This window comes from Equus caballus, chromosome 10 (assembly GCF_041296265.1).
Source record: "Equus caballus isolate H_3958 breed thoroughbred chromosome 10, TB-T2T, whole genome shotgun sequence".
NCBI classification, from domain to species: domain Eukaryota; kingdom Metazoa; phylum Chordata; class Mammalia; order Perissodactyla; family Equidae; genus Equus; species Equus caballus.
In genome coordinates this window covers 67,351,894-67,367,083 of record NC_091693.1, presented here as the reverse complement: position 1 = coordinate 67,367,083, position 15,190 = coordinate 67,351,894, and the positions used below count along the sequence as shown (strand labels likewise).

General features: G+C 44.1%; 1 protein-coding gene across 10 annotated transcripts in view; it reads left to right on the top strand.

The window, feature by feature from the left end:
• The window catches only part of DDO (D-aspartate oxidase), a 29,827-nt gene extending 19,860 nt beyond the window's left edge, over positions 1–9,967 (top strand). For 7 of the 10 annotated variants that reach the window (XM_014734560.3, XM_070223664.1, XM_070223663.1 and 4 more), the window contains one exon: positions 6,238–7,578. In XM_014734560.3, the coding sequence (XP_014590046.1) occupies positions 6,238–6,805 (568 nt within the window). In that variant the 3' untranslated portion in view covers positions 6,806–7,578. Of the gene's footprint in view, positions 1–6,237 lie in introns of all 10 variants that reach the window. The other 3 variants (XM_001916542.5, XM_014734561.3, XM_014734564.3) reach the window with 1 other exon arrangement.
• The last annotated feature ends 5,223 nt before the right edge of the window (positions 9,968–15,190 follow it).

Sequence of the window (15,190 nt, the reverse complement as noted above, 5' to 3'; positions counted from 1 at the left end):
GGATGAGATGAGGCTGTCAGGTCAAAATCAGACCATATGTATAGATATTTAGTTGCTTTATAAACCTAAAATGCATTTTTAAAATTCTAACTATGATAAGCTATTTTAGGTACACCTACATTGTGTCACTGTGAAGAAATAGTGGGTTTTCCCCTGGATCTATATGTATAGTACTGTTTGCCAACTGAGATTTTAAATTTGTTTTCTTATTTTCTTCCCCTCATCTTCAGACAAATAGACTGGAAATAGTTAATTTTCTGATTACTGTTAATAAAGAGTCATGCTTCGGGTTTTGAAGCAAGAATTAATTTTTTTAATTGACTATGTCTAATATGCAAATAATACATAACAATAGGACTAGGTTTAAGGAATTCTTTATGTAAAATATCTCACAGATCCAGCCCTCCCCTCTAGGTCCTCGACCACCATCCTCTTCTGGCTGTCCTTGCATTTCTCCACAACTTTGGCAATGGCTTCCTAACTCTTCACTGTTTCTCTCCTTTCCAAGCTATCCTCGCATAGGGACTCAAAAACTCAATGCTGTTTGCCTCATTCCACCAAACTTTAAACTATAGATCCTGTGTCCAGTCATTGGTCCTTCCCGGGGTCAGAGAGGAGCTGGGCTCCATGCAGAGGTTGGGAGAAATGGGGAGAAATGTCCTCTTCCCAGCTCTGAACACCCTCCCCCCTCACCCCCCTCGGCCAGCCCTGCTGAGTCTCTCAGAATCAGTCCCCTCAGGTTCTGGCCGTCGCCCTCTAACAGAGGAAGCCCCAGCCAGTCCAAGGAGCCAGCTTAGGAGTGGACACTGTGCCATCCCCTCCTCCCTCCATCCTTGGCCGAGACACAGATTTTCCAAAAGCAATCTGATCTGCAGAGAAGCATCTTGACCTTCCCACACACAATCATGCTCCTTCTCACCCCAAAGCCGTCTTAGATGCCTAAGTGAGAGCTTTTACTTTATATTTGCATAACTCACAGGTCCATTTGGGTAACATTCCCAGAATAAAGGTACAAGCTGTTAAAATGTTAACAAGGGAACTGTTAAATGTCTACCTTTGGCAAGACGGAAAGCACTTAGAAATTTTAAATGACAAAAAAAATTTTTCCCCTGGTTTCTACTCAGTAGGTTCCAAAAATAATAAGGGTCTAAGCTTCAGCCAGCACCTTCCAGGTGCACGATGATTCCAGGACAATATCTTGGCTCTGCTGCGCCCCTCGTTCTGTTCCTGCTGGGCTGCACCCCCTTCCTGCTCTGCCCTCCCATTCCGAGGTCGTGCCTCCCTCTTGCAACCCCTGCTGCCAGGTGCTGCTGTCCACACAGCCCCTCCCTCTCACCAGGGTCCTGTCCTTCCCCTGTGGCCCCCATCCCCGCGTGAGGTCTCCACACCAGAACTCCCACCTCCCTGTTTAGTGCTCTCTCTCACATGGCTTGGGCTGTGGCAGGGGTCAGGAGATGGGGTGCAGGAATTGCCTCTAGTCCCAGGAGAAGGGTGGGGATGAGGGGACTGCCCTGTGCTCCTGGGAGGTGGAGTGTGTGTGTGTGTGTGTGTGTGTTTAAAGAAATGCTTATTGGAGCCCTTGTTCTTCTCAGTGGCACAGTTGGCTCAATTTCCCCCCTTGCTGAAACTCCCAGTGAATTGAAGGAAGGGTCCTGAAGACAGCTATCCTCGTGTTTAAGGGTCAGGCTGATGCGGTCCGGCAGAGGGCTGACTTTAGGTTTGATGAAAATGCACCCTCTTAGGTTTGAGGGTGATGACATTGGGCTGGGGCTATTGAATGTGCACAGCTTCTTGAATCTCCCCTTCCCCCATTTCCTCATGGGAGTTTAGGGTGATGGTATTCTCTCTGTTCAGGATGAAGTCTTACTCAGTTGCAGGAAGCCCCAAGAGGAAAGTCACCAAGGTTCTTATACCCCCAACCATGTCACCCAAAACCTCCAGAATAACTACCTCATATGGTTGTAAAAGCACCTCGTAGGTGCTGGTCACCCAATTTAATATCCAGCTTCCAGGTACAGTCTCCTCCTACACCTGGTGCCATCTTGATACATTGCCCAGGGGATATACAATAACAACTGGGCATTACCATGTGGTCACATTGCAACAGTGCAAGGATGACTGGTCCCTGGGCACATTCAGTAAGTTTCTCCCTGGGATACAAGGCCTAGGAGGGACCCAGTACAGGAAGCCTGACAGGCCTTCCAAGAGCTCATCCTTTATGATAGTTTAAGAAGTCTCCAGGTAGGGGGTGGACTGTCATCAGGAGCTCAACCAGCAGAGTGCCCTTGAAGTGGAAAAGAAGGACATTTGCATTTATTGAATTCTTGCATAATTGTCATAAAAACCCTGTGAACACAGCAGTCTTATCCTTAAGTTATAGTTGAGGAAACAAGTTCAGTGAGTTTAAGAAATTTGCTCAAATCCCAGGGCTGGTAAATTCCCTTGTTTCTCTGAATTAGGAGAATAATTCTGAGTTCCAATTAGGATGGTTGGAATACAGAATATAATGTTTAAATATCAACACATGGGATCCACAATCCATTAAAAGCAAAACAAAAATAATGCCCAAATAATGATCAATGGAAAACATTTTTTTAAAATACAACTGTCATTCACAGAGGCTCTAAAACATAATTCGATGTGAGTAATACATGAGTGTGGAGGGCACACATACTCGTATATGAGACATCGGGTCTTGCATTTTACAGTAGTGTAACGCATCCCTAAACTCGATTTTTTTCTTATTAAAAATACTTCATTGAGCGACTTCAATGCGTTATGCACTGTGTTAGACTTCTTCCAGATGTTGTCTCATTTTATTTTCACAATGAGCCTATAAAGTCAGTATTATTATCTCCAAATTGTGGATGGAGGATTCAAGTTTAGAGCTGAGTAACTTGACTAAGGCCACATGACTGGTCAAGAGGAGAGCCATCCTAAACTCCTTTTTAAAGTCTTTTCTGTGTGTCCACTATCTTAAAGATTACAAACACACTGCAATATGTTAGTCGGTAGTGCCACAAAATTCCCATTTACTCTTCTGTCTATGCCAGTGTTAGAATAAAAATAACTTTACACAGTTATCTTATCTTTAAAAACACTCATCTATTATTATATATTTTAAAAATATAATTTTAGCTCCCAACTTGTTTATTCTGCTGAGAGAGTTGAAAACTTCTGACCATAAAATTTTCTGCATGAAATACTATTAACGTCTATGAACTATTTTACTTAGAAAACAGACGAGACAGTAGCTCCAGCCTCATTGTCTCTCTTTTAACCACTTCTAGTTACACCAGAAAGTAGTCCATTGGCTTGTGGGTTCTGGGTGGCCCCAAAGTATGGATGTTGCCAGATTCTTTTCTTTGGTTTCCTCGCCTCAGGTAAACGAGACACTGTCTCCCATGGATTTTTGAATAACAAGCAAGGTTGCACAAAGTACCAGTGCCTAGAACTTAAGTTCTGTTATTCGGAGCATTGCTGCTTGAAATAACAGCTTGTGTTTGAGAGTACGTGCACCACCTTGTTCTATGATCTTAGAGCAAGGGGTAGCCTTTGAGTTCTTCTAGCCTAGCACCGCTGGCACAGTACAGGCCCTCAGCGAGTATTTGTTGGATAATAAAGAAATCTAAGCCAGAGGTCTCAAACTGTTCTTATTCGGTGGAGAGACTTCAGAGGCAGGGCAGCAGGGCTGGGGGTGGGATGCAGAGACTGAGAAGGTGGAGACCTCTTGGGCCCATCTCCTCCAGCAGCTTCTCCTTCAGCCAGATGAGGGAGAAGCTGGAAAGCCAGTGATAGGAGCCAATGCTGTTACTTTACAGAATAGCAAACTGAGCCGTTAGACTCAGGGCCTATGACGCAATGAGCAGCAGTGGGTCTCTCCCATTCTCATCCACCTGCAGCATTTTCTAGAAATGAGAACCAGTGTCAGAAGACAGCCAGGTTCCTGCTGATCTTAATGCAAGTTTCAGCTGAACTTTCCAGTCAAAACATAGGAGTGGAAAATGAGAATCACTTCAAAGAGTTCCTCCTTGCTAAGTTAAAATCAACTGTCAAACCATGCCGTCATTTACCACTTTCTCAGACACCTATTATTTATGCTCTGGAAGTTTCTGCCTTTTCTTATGCTGCCTTTCAGCATTAAGCCTCTCTTTATCTGGCCTTGAAGGCAAATGGTACTCAGAGCTGCTGGCATGACCGCTTCCGCTCTCTCAAGGGCAGATAGGGTAACAGGACTCTTCTGGCATTTCTGGTGTCAACGCTTCCCAGATTCTCCATGGAACAGGCCTGAATTGTAGCTGTTGGAGAGAGAGGGTGCCAGTGTGGTGTCGTGCTGTATTTGTCAGTGTTCTCCAGAGAAACAGAACCAATAGGATGTATATATTAATATCTATCTATATAGTATATATAAAATATATGTGTATATATTATGTAAAAAATATATATATATACACACACATATATTCATTATAAGAAATCAGTTCACATGATTATGGAGGCTGATAAGTTCTAAGATTTGCAGGGTGAGTCAGTAAGCTGGAGACCCAGGTGAGCCAATGGTGTAATTCTGGTCTGAGGGCTGGCAGGCTTGAGACCCAGGAAGAGCTGATGTTTTAGTTCGAGTCTGAAGGCAGGAAAAACCTGACGTCCCAGTTCAAAGACAGCCTGGCAGGAGGAGAGTCAGCCTTTTTGTTCTATTCAGGCCTTCAACTGATTGGATGAGGCCCACCCACATTAGGGAGGCAGGTGGCTTTACTCAGTCTACCAATTTAAATGTTAATCTCACCCACAAATACCTTCACAGAAATACCTAGAATAATGTTTGACCAAATATCTGGGCACCCCATGGCCCAGTCAAGTCAACACATAAAATTAACCATCATACACTCAAACCAGGATTTCATGTTGTCGTCAGTATTGGCCAACACTTATGTCAAGTCCTTTAGGTATTGGGGCCTGAGCTGGGTCATAGCGGCATAAGACGTAGTCTCTTCCCTTGAGAAATTTATAATTTATTAATATCAGTCCCCTAGAATTTATTATGCTTAATATCTTTCGAAGTACTGTCATGCCAATTGTTTCATTTGAACTTCACAGCCATCCTCTGAGTCAGGCAAGGGAGGTATCACCCCCATGACACAGATGAGGAAACTGAGGGTCAGAGAAGTGAGGAGAATTGATCAAGACCTTAAAGCTAATGTGAGGCAGAACTGGGACGTAAACCCGTGCTTTCTGATTCTACAGCACCTCTCATTCGGAACTTGCTTCATTCTGCTGGGTGTTTACACTTCCCCCTCCCAGCTCCTTGGTCAGTCCTTGAGGAAGGGCAGTGTGCTGCACGCATTTCTGGTCCCTCTTAGTGTTGCCTTACATCCGGGCATCCAACCTGCATGTGTTGAATAGAGTTGCTGATAGTCTTTTATCCATATTATATCTTCTACAAATGATCTGTGAGTAAGATCATGGGACCGGGGAGTTCTTGTTTAATGGGTACAGAGTTTCAGTTCTGCAAGGTGGAAAAGGATCTGGAGATGGCCGGTGGTGGTTGCACAGCAATGGGAGTGTATTAAACTTAATGCCATTGAACTGTACGCCTAAAAAAGGTCAGAATGGTGAACTTTATGTTATATGTATTTTACCACAATTTGAAAAAAAAGAATACAGGACTTAGATAAGCCATTTCTTTTTGTTATTGATGTACTTTGTCCAAAAAAATCATTACCAACTAAACTGTCATTTAGTCCACCAGCTGCAAATATTTCTGTGTTCCTCTTGTGCTGACCCCTGTGGTCAATGTAACGAGGGGGCGTGTGAACTCTGTCCCAACCGTCTAGTTAGGGAGACCAGACTAATACAAAGGAACATGCCAGAGTTAACAACATGAGACAAAATTTCCCAGGCAGTAAATTTAGCTGCTAAATAAATGGCTTAAACAAGAAATGCTTGGGTATTTAAAATGCCAGATTAACTTGGTATTTATTTAGCATGTAGAATGATACAGAAACTCTACTAAACATAAGAAGGACAAGGCATACAATTTCTTCTGTTTTGCATTTTTCCAATACGTTTTTATTTAGGTTCATCTTTAGGAATCCCCAGTTTCCTAGGATGCAGGGCAGTCGTTGGCTGGAATTTGGCTGCTGGGGCCCCTTGCTTCCGTGATCCTGTCCATCACTTCCTGTGAGGGGTTGAGCAGGAAGCTGCTGAGGCTCACCTCAGGTCTCTCGTTCTCTCCAGGGTAAAAAGAAGCGGGGGCCTGATGGTCCCCCAGCGAATAGAAGACCTGTGGGAGCTTCACCCGTCCTTCGACATCGTGGTCAACTGTTCAGGCCTTGGAAGCAGACAGCTGGCAGGAGACTCGACGATTTTCCCCGTGAGGGGCCAAGTGCTCAAAGTTCAGGCTCCCTGGTTGAAGCATTTTATCCGAGATGGGAGTGGGCTGACATATATTTACCCTGGTACATCCAACGTAACCCTGGGTGGAACTAGGCAAAAAGGAGACTGGAATCTGTCCCCAGATGCAGAAATTAGCAGAGATATTTTTTCCCGATGCTGTGCTCTTGAGCCGTCCCTCCACAGAGCCTGCGACATAAGGGAGAAGGTGGGCTTGAGGCCCTCCAGGCCAGGCATCCGGCTGCAGAAAGAGCTCCTGGCCCAGGACAGCCGGAGGCTGCCTGTGGTCCACCACTATGGCCACGGGAGCGGGGGCTTCTCCATGCACTGGGGAACTGCTCTGGAGGCTGCCAGGCTGGTGAACGAGTGTGCCCAAGCCCTCGGGAGCCCCGCCCCCAAGTCAAAGCTGTAGATGACACGAAATGACAGCAAATGGCCCCGCAGACTATTGATCAAAATACACTTTCAGCACCAGAACAGCTTCAAATAACTTTTCCATTGCATGAAAATTTAATTAAACATGACTTTGCTTTCAAAATTAAAAATGATGCAATATGTATCGGCAGATTTAGGACTTACACTAATCTAATCTAGTATTAGACATAAGTCTAGCACTAATGGCATAGAGCATAAAGCTCTATTTTTGTTAAAAATAAGTAAGATTTCTTTTAGATCTGGTGTCCTGGGATCTATGTTAATTTGTATGGATGCTGGAAATTGTAGAGATTATGACACTTTTTGGCTCATAAATCCACGGGAGGAGATAACGTATGGAAAACACTTAGTCCTTGTCAGTTACAGAGCTGCCCATGTTGCTGTTAGGTTGTAGTCAAGTGAACATTATAATTCCTCTAAATAAAATTACACAGTGATCATGCAATTCAAGCTTATTAAATATTTAATGGAAGACAAAGCATGATTCCTGCTAGTTCTACTGGCAACCTCTTCCTCCCTTTGGCTGGTAATGATGGTAGGAGAAAGGGATGAAGTTGCCTACAGGCATGGCATCAACTCAATAGCTGTCTGGGGTCAATCACCTAAGGGGCGAACTTTCCATTACCACACATGATTGAGAGCTGGCTTGTTGGATGGGTGACTTTGCCTAAGCATTTCTGAAGAGTGAATAGCATGTGCAGCCAAAGAGCTAATTTGCTAATTAAAATGGAACAATCATTCTCAATGAAATATCACCAAAGAGTTTTCTGCAAGTTGTTAAAAAGTATTGGGGAGGAGGGGAACGGGTCTCATGATAAAATGCGTTCGGGACTTGCTGGATTAAGTAAATCTAACCTGGTGTCTTGCCTTGGGCTGACTCGGAGCCTCTGATCTGCTCACGTGTATTGTGAAGGCTCGGGAGGGCTTTGGGCCTGAGAGGATGGTAAAGGGGGCGCTATTCATTGAGGCAGGGAAGCTTGGAAGAAATAGATGTGATTTTAATTTTAACTTTTTTGGGAGGAGACTTATGTTTAATGATAGTAAGTTCTATTTTGGACATCCTAGAGGGAGATGTGGGGTTGGCAATGAGAATGTGGGAAACAGAAAGCCCCCAGCACAGCTCCGTTTTTAGTGTTTTGTTCATGGAGCTTTTGCATATGATTTTGTTTGACGAGAGCATTGTACTGGGAGAGAGAATGAGGGAGAGAGAGCACACACCAGTGTATGAGAACATCTAAATCATCCCTCACAGAATTCAAGTTCCCGAGTGAAATCGTGTGGGTTCTTTTCTATAGATTTCCACCAGGGGGTGGTGTTGTACCAAATTCAGATAAACAGATACATTTGAAAATTTAGAATTGACAAGAAACAAAAAGTAGAGACCAGGTGTGTGGAGTATGTTATGATTCTTTTGAGGTTTGGAGTCTACACACCCCAAATGCAGTTCTGAATTCTGTTTAAAGTGTTGGAGAAATGTACAAACTCAGACTGAATATACACACACATACACACACACCAACACATCACACACAATCCGTGAGAAATATATTATAATAAATAGCATTTTAAATAGAAAAAATAAATTTTTAATGGTTAAAAGTAAAAATGAAGAGGGGCCGCCCCATGGCCGAGTGTTAAGTCTGCGAGCTCTGCTGCGGGACCCTGGGTTTCACCAGTTTGGATCCCGGGCACGGACGTGGCACCACTCAGGCCACGCTGAGGAGGCTCCCACATAGCACAGCCAGAGGCACTCACAACTGGAATAGACAACTATGTACTGGGGGCCTTTTGGAGAAGAAGAAACAAAAAAAAGATTGGCAACAGTTGTTAGCTCAGGTGCCAATCTTTGAAAGAAAAAAAAAGGAAGAGAAAAAAATAAATAAAAATGTAGAATGCTGCTCATAACAAGTGTAGTTTGGTGGTTTTTACAGCAATTTTAAGAGTCCTATCTGTTCCTTATGCCCAGGGTTTAGATCCTGTAGCATTTTCATTTCTGGTAGGTAAGCTCACACTCCATGACTGCTGCCTACGTGCAACGATCTGAACTATTACTGTAGTTTAATTTTACTCTGTATTTTATATTTCTAAAGCCCAACATTCCAAGACTGAAAGATTAGGGGCTTCTTGAGAAAGTGGTCATGGTTTCATACCCTGATTTTATTTTCACTAATTGCTAAATATTTGCTCCCAGCGTCTCTCAAAGGTTTGTGAGTTTTCATTAGTAGCTGCCAATCTGGGTTGCACTGTTAGAATCACCTGGGAAGTTTGGAAAAACTACTGATGCCTGACCCTGCTCTATTAAATTAGAATCTTCAGGGGTGGGGTGGGGCCAGCATCACTATTTATTCAGAGCTGCCCGTGGGGTTCCATCCTACAGCTGGGCTGGGAGTCATGGAGCACAGTTTCATTCCTCTTCTCGTAGGACTCCATCACATCCCTTCCTTCCTTGCCACCTTGGGGCGTCAAGCTAACAGTGATATGCTCACACAAACGGGTGTGTCCTTATGCACTTCTCTGCAAAGTGGTAGGGATTACTGTCTCCCAAAGTGGCTCTTAGAAATGCTAGGGATCACCTTGCTGGCTGCAGCTCAGCTGCCCACAGACAGCAGTCTGTCTTTGTCTGAAAGATGAGACTGAATATACAAATGGACAATGGCCAGGCTGTATATAGAACTAGAACTCTGACCCACAAGCTGCACTGACCTGCGCAGGAAACCAACCTCTTATCTACAAAAATCAGCCCAGGGAACCAGTCCACTATAGTCAGACTTGCAAAGAGCCAGACTGCTATCTCTAGAAACAATCCAGAAGGGTAAACAAACATTTCTGTAACGATTGGTCCAAAATGGCCAGGACTTGATTAATAACTGACAGCTTCCCTAATTTGTGTTCTGTTTTTAACCAAGGACCAATTAGAGAAAGCTGAATATGCACCTCCAACCAATCGCCCAGGACACCCCACTTCTAGTTAGCCTGTCTCCAGCATTCCCATGCCTGCAGCCTCCATTCAGGACACACCTGAAGTCTTCTCATTTTTGACTATGAAACTTTCCTGCTCTTCTGCCTGCCTTGGAGTGACAGCAGTTGACTCCTTTGCATTAGCAAGCTCTGAATAAATAAATAGCCCTTGCTTTTTTCATTTGGCTGGTGTTTTTTTATTTCCACAAAGATTTCCTTCTCATGTAAGTTGCAGTTTTTGGTGATCTGTGCTAAGGCCTGAGAATGGACTACTTTATTTTTCTCCTGTTTTCTATTACAGACCATTTAAAAATTTTTTTCTGAACATGGGGAACAACTGATTTCTTTCTTAAACCCTGCTTTCAAGGATCTGACATTCGTGGCTGAGCTCGGACCGGCTGCACCCATGACCCAGATGAACATGTTGGCTTTGAGGGTGCTGGCATCGCAGGTGTGGTGTTTCTTCAGCACACAGAGGTTATGTGTATACTTTTAGGATTGTATTCACTCAGGAAGAAAAGAAGTGAAACAGAAAGGCCATAGCTCAGTAGGACACGGTTGGATAAAAGAAAGGCTATTTCAAAAAGTGACATATATTATGTCATTCCTTTTACTGCAGAGATGCATTCAAACCAATTGATACTTGAACGAATTTTTCTTAATTCATTAAGAACTTTTAGAAAAAAGGAAGAAAATGACGGTGGGACCTGTGTCCTCTGGGAGCTGTAGTTCTGGGAAGCCTGTTCCAGGATGCAAATGATGGAGACAAATTTGAAACCTGTTTCCTCCGGATAGCATTCACTCAGGAAAAGCCGATTGAGATGTTTAAGTGGTCCTTTTCTTCTTGAAAAATCCCAGCAGTTTGCCACCAGGCCTGGGGGCTTTATTATCCTAAGTGACTTTGCCGCCTATAAATCAAAGCCATAAGTAGCCAAAGGGAATGAGTTAACCAGATCCCTGAAAAGAATGTAACCAATGTTTCTTCAATTATTAGCAGAACGATTGACTCCCATCTGGTCAGGGCACCTGTCAACCTGGCCTGCAGCCACGTTACCCACAATTCCACCACTCAGAGCCTGTTTCCCTTGCATTATAATTTTTACCCTGGTGCATGTTCTAAGATGTCAGCCCACCCCAAGACTTTTCACGCATCCTAGGATTTCCCTTCCATATAGACCCAAATGGTCTGGCAATGGAACTTGGCCTTTGTAGTGAATACTCCAAATGATTTGCCTGCTCTGCCCAAGCCCACTTTCCTGGGATGTCTGCTCAGGCCTGGGGGATCACTATCTGAGCAATATTCCTTGTGCCCTGCCTCTCTTGTCCCATCTTATTGGATCAGAGGAAACTATCACTTGGGTTTAGGTTCCATTGTAAGTAACAGAAACTCCCCCAAATAGTTGTGTAAACTAGATGGGCATATATTTCTCTCTTACGTAAAAGAAGCCTGGATGTAGGCAGTCCAGGGCTGGGGTAGGGACTTCATCAGTGACCCAGGCTCTTCTTGCTCACACTCAGCTATCTTGGGGGTGTGGCTCCAAAATGGCAGTCAGACCTCCAGCCATCACATCATCACATCCACCCTTCTCACCCCACCCCCACCCCACACCAGAAAACTTTCCAGAAGACTCACACAACATTTTTGCTTACATCTCATTGCATAGGCTTTAGCCTCAGGCCTACACTGAGATTCAGGGGAAGCTGGGACTGTAGTCTTTTGGCTTGGTGAGAGTGTAAAGGTCAAGATCTTAGCAGGATCTGCTAACAGTATCAAACCATAAATTGGGTTAAGCAGATCAGATTCTTAAAAATTTATATTTAGGGATTATAAAAGTCTTTCCTGGTAATGGCAGGCTCTGGAGACATACAGACTTGATCCGACAGTCCAAGTTGTTCAGATTTATACAGAGGAAGCCAGGCAGGAGAGAAGAGGCAGATAAAAGCAGAGAAGGAAACCCAAGGGGCCATTTAGTTTTGGGGAAGCATCAAGAATGACCTCAGGTCCTGACCCAGTTCCACTTCTCGTGAGGAGTGACTGAACAGTCAATTCTGCATTCCTCAGAAATTCACATTGTTAAAAACTGCTTTTAAAAATTATTGTACTAAGGAGAGAAAGAGGATGGAAGCTGGAGAGTTTCAGGTTCCCAAAAAAGAAGTTATTTTTTCCTGCAGTAATTTCAATAATAAGGATACTTTTTATAACCATAAGAGTAAAATCTAAACATCGTGGAGCCAATCCAGCATTTGGTGACTTCTCACTTTTGCTTGAAAATCTTGTCCTTTCTTTTCCTGTCACCAATGGTGGACATTTTACATATCCTTATCTCCTTATCTCCTTTATCCTTATTATCACTCCTCGTTAGGATAAACAAAGCTCTGGTGTTGCTCAGGTAACAGTTTTTCTTATATTGGTGCTAGCTCCTGAATATAATATTAGTACCCCATCAAGACCCTGGTGTAACCAGTGGTGTCCTTAGCAATGCAGATTATGTTCTTTAATTAATAGAATTGAGTTATGGCTAATTTGTATGGCAAAAACTCACGCTGTAGGTGTAATGCATGGATTTAATTTCATGTCCATGGATTCCACAGGGAACTATTTTATCATAATCCCCTTTCCTCCTTGAACCCATCTAAGTAGACGCTCTCCTTTCAAGCAAAAACCCATGTTTGTCACCTTATAAGCAACAGGTGGATCCCTGTGATGAGAAAACAGATTTCAACTAGGCACTAGACCAGGGGTCGGCAAATTGCTTCTGTAAAGGGCCTAGTAGGAAATATTTTAGGCTTGCCAGGCCATACAGTCTCTTTTGCAACCACTCACCTCCTCCACTCTGCCACTGTAACCTGAGAGCAGTCAGATAACGTGTAAACGATTACAGCTGTGTTCCAATAAAACTTTATTTACAAAAATAGGCAGAAGGCCTACTTGACCTGTTGGCTGTTGTTTGCCCTGTACTAGACTATAAGCTGCGTTGGGCAGGGACACATCTGGTTTGTTTAACACTTTATACCCTGTTCCAAACACCAAGCCTGGTACTCCATAAACGTTTGTTGAATGACTGGGTGAGTAAACTATCAACGTGATGTCAATGGACAGATTATCCCAGCTTAAACTTGAAAAAACTAGTAAGCCTCATTCAACAAGCTCTCCTGTCAGCTTTCTGATTGATTTCCCTTAAAAATCGTGAAAATCTATCTACTGCTACAATCTTATAGTTTGAGTACACCACAGAGAATACATTCAGGGCCTGGATTCTCAGGGAGTTGAATTGTCTAGCCAGGCAGAAGGAATAGGATGAAGAAAATTTTCTTAGGAGCAAAGCCATCACATCTGTGCCCGCATCCAGGCTGCACATCTCACTGTCATTATTCTACCAGGCTGGGACCATGAAGGAGTGTAAGGGTGCCCTTTGGTAAGGGGAGGAGCTTAAAGTTATGTTTCTTCCTTGCTTTGTGGTCTCTGAAACCTCCAGGCCTGTCGTGCCTAGGATTTGGCTCTTACCAGGAGAGGAACAAGATAAAAGATAAAAACATTGGAATTGTGTCAGGACACTGTGTAGACCAGAAAGCCTTCTGGCAAGCTCGATGCCTTGTTTCAGTTCAGCCCTTCCCACATTGGCCTGTGCATCCTGCTATCTGCCCAGCCCACCAACAGCACTTTTAATATGTCTGGTCTTCTCCCGTGGCTTGCGTTACCTTTGCGCCCACTCAAATGTGAGTTAACTTCCCTGAACAAGATCCTATTTGACAGTCTGGATCAGAGGTCTTCAACCCTGACTGTGCATGGGAATCACTTGGAAAGCTATACAAAAAAAAAAAAAAAATCCCTGATACCTGGACCCGCCTCCAGATGCACAGAATTAGAATCTCTTGGGTGGGGATGGCAGACAGTGATATTTTTTAAAAGGTCCCCCCACCCTCATCTTGGTGATTTTAATGTGCATCCAGGATTGAGAAACACTGATGTAGATTTCCAATCCTGGTTGTACATCAGAATCACCTAGGGAACTTTTAAAAAATATGGATTCCAGATGTAAAAAATCAGAATCTCAGAGGGTAGGACCCAGGAATGTACATTTTTGAAAGCTACTCTGGGAGCTTTCTGATGAACAGCCAGGCCTGAGAACCAGGCTTTAGGCCATGCCAAACACCTCCTGTTGTAACATGCTGGGCTTGGGCACAGGCCTGCTGGAAGCTCAGCCACCGGAGCTTGTGGAAGGGGAGAAAACCTGGACTAGGTCGCAGACGGATGGTGAGCTCTGGCCTGCCAGCGGTAATTCAGCCCATGCTGCTTAGGTCTCAAAGACCTCTGACCTGGACACTCAGTCTCAGTCCCTTAGCCGGTCCTGCCCAAGCCTGATAGTGTGGGGAAGGTCCACCCTCCTCTAAGCCAAGGGATGTTTAAAAGGGGAGACTTGAAAATGCTCAAATGTGAAGGAAACAGGCCCCAGAGAGGGAGAAATTGAAGATCCAGCCACAGAGTTAACTGATGTCCAAGATCCCTGAGAAGGCAGGGGAGGGGATGGTGAAGAGAACTCCTCCTCCGAGATAGAAGGAAGGCCAGCAAAGGGGGACGTGGGTGTGGGGACATTTGTAGGTTTGGGTGAAGACTGCTGGAGTTCTCATCTAATGATCTTGATCGCTCCCTGTAAAGTGGGCAGCAAAGTCTTTTGCTGATAATGAGTAAGGAACTGCAAGTCAGGCAAGGAGCTGAAAGAGAGGGGCGAAGTTTTAGAATAGGCACATGGAAGAGATCGGGCCAGGGACGCATGAAATAGATCACAAAGTAATACTTGAAGGGCGGGGATCCTAAATTGGTGGTGCCCCAATCCGCAAAATTAATCAATTAATTCAATGCATATTTATTACATGCCTTCGATGTACTAGGCACTGTTCCCAAACTGGGGGACAAGAGTGATGAATGAGACAAAAGTGTTATCTTCATGGAGCTTATATTCACTTGAGGGAAAGAGAGTACACAGGTACAGACCCTAATGTTAGCAAATGTCTAAGTGCTATGAAGAAAATTTTTCTAAAAAATAGGGAGGCTCTAAGGCTGCTGTTTTATATAAAGTGGCTTGGTTAGGCCTCTCTGAGCAGGTGGCTCTTGAACAGATGTCTGAGGAAAGTGAAGGAATTACGATCCATGTAAATATCTCAGGAAAGAACATTCCAGACAGAAGGAACAGCAGGTGCAAAGGTCCCAAAGAAGGAGTGGAGTGTGGCTGGTATGTATAAGAAACAGCAAGGAGGCCAGTGTGGCTGGGTGCAGTGAGCAAGAAGGAGAGAGGAAGAAGATTGGGTCAGAGATGTAGACCCAGGTCAGATTCGGGGCCGTGGTAAGGATTTTGGATTTCGTACTAAGTGCAATGGGAAGCTGTCAGAGAGTTGAGGACAAAGG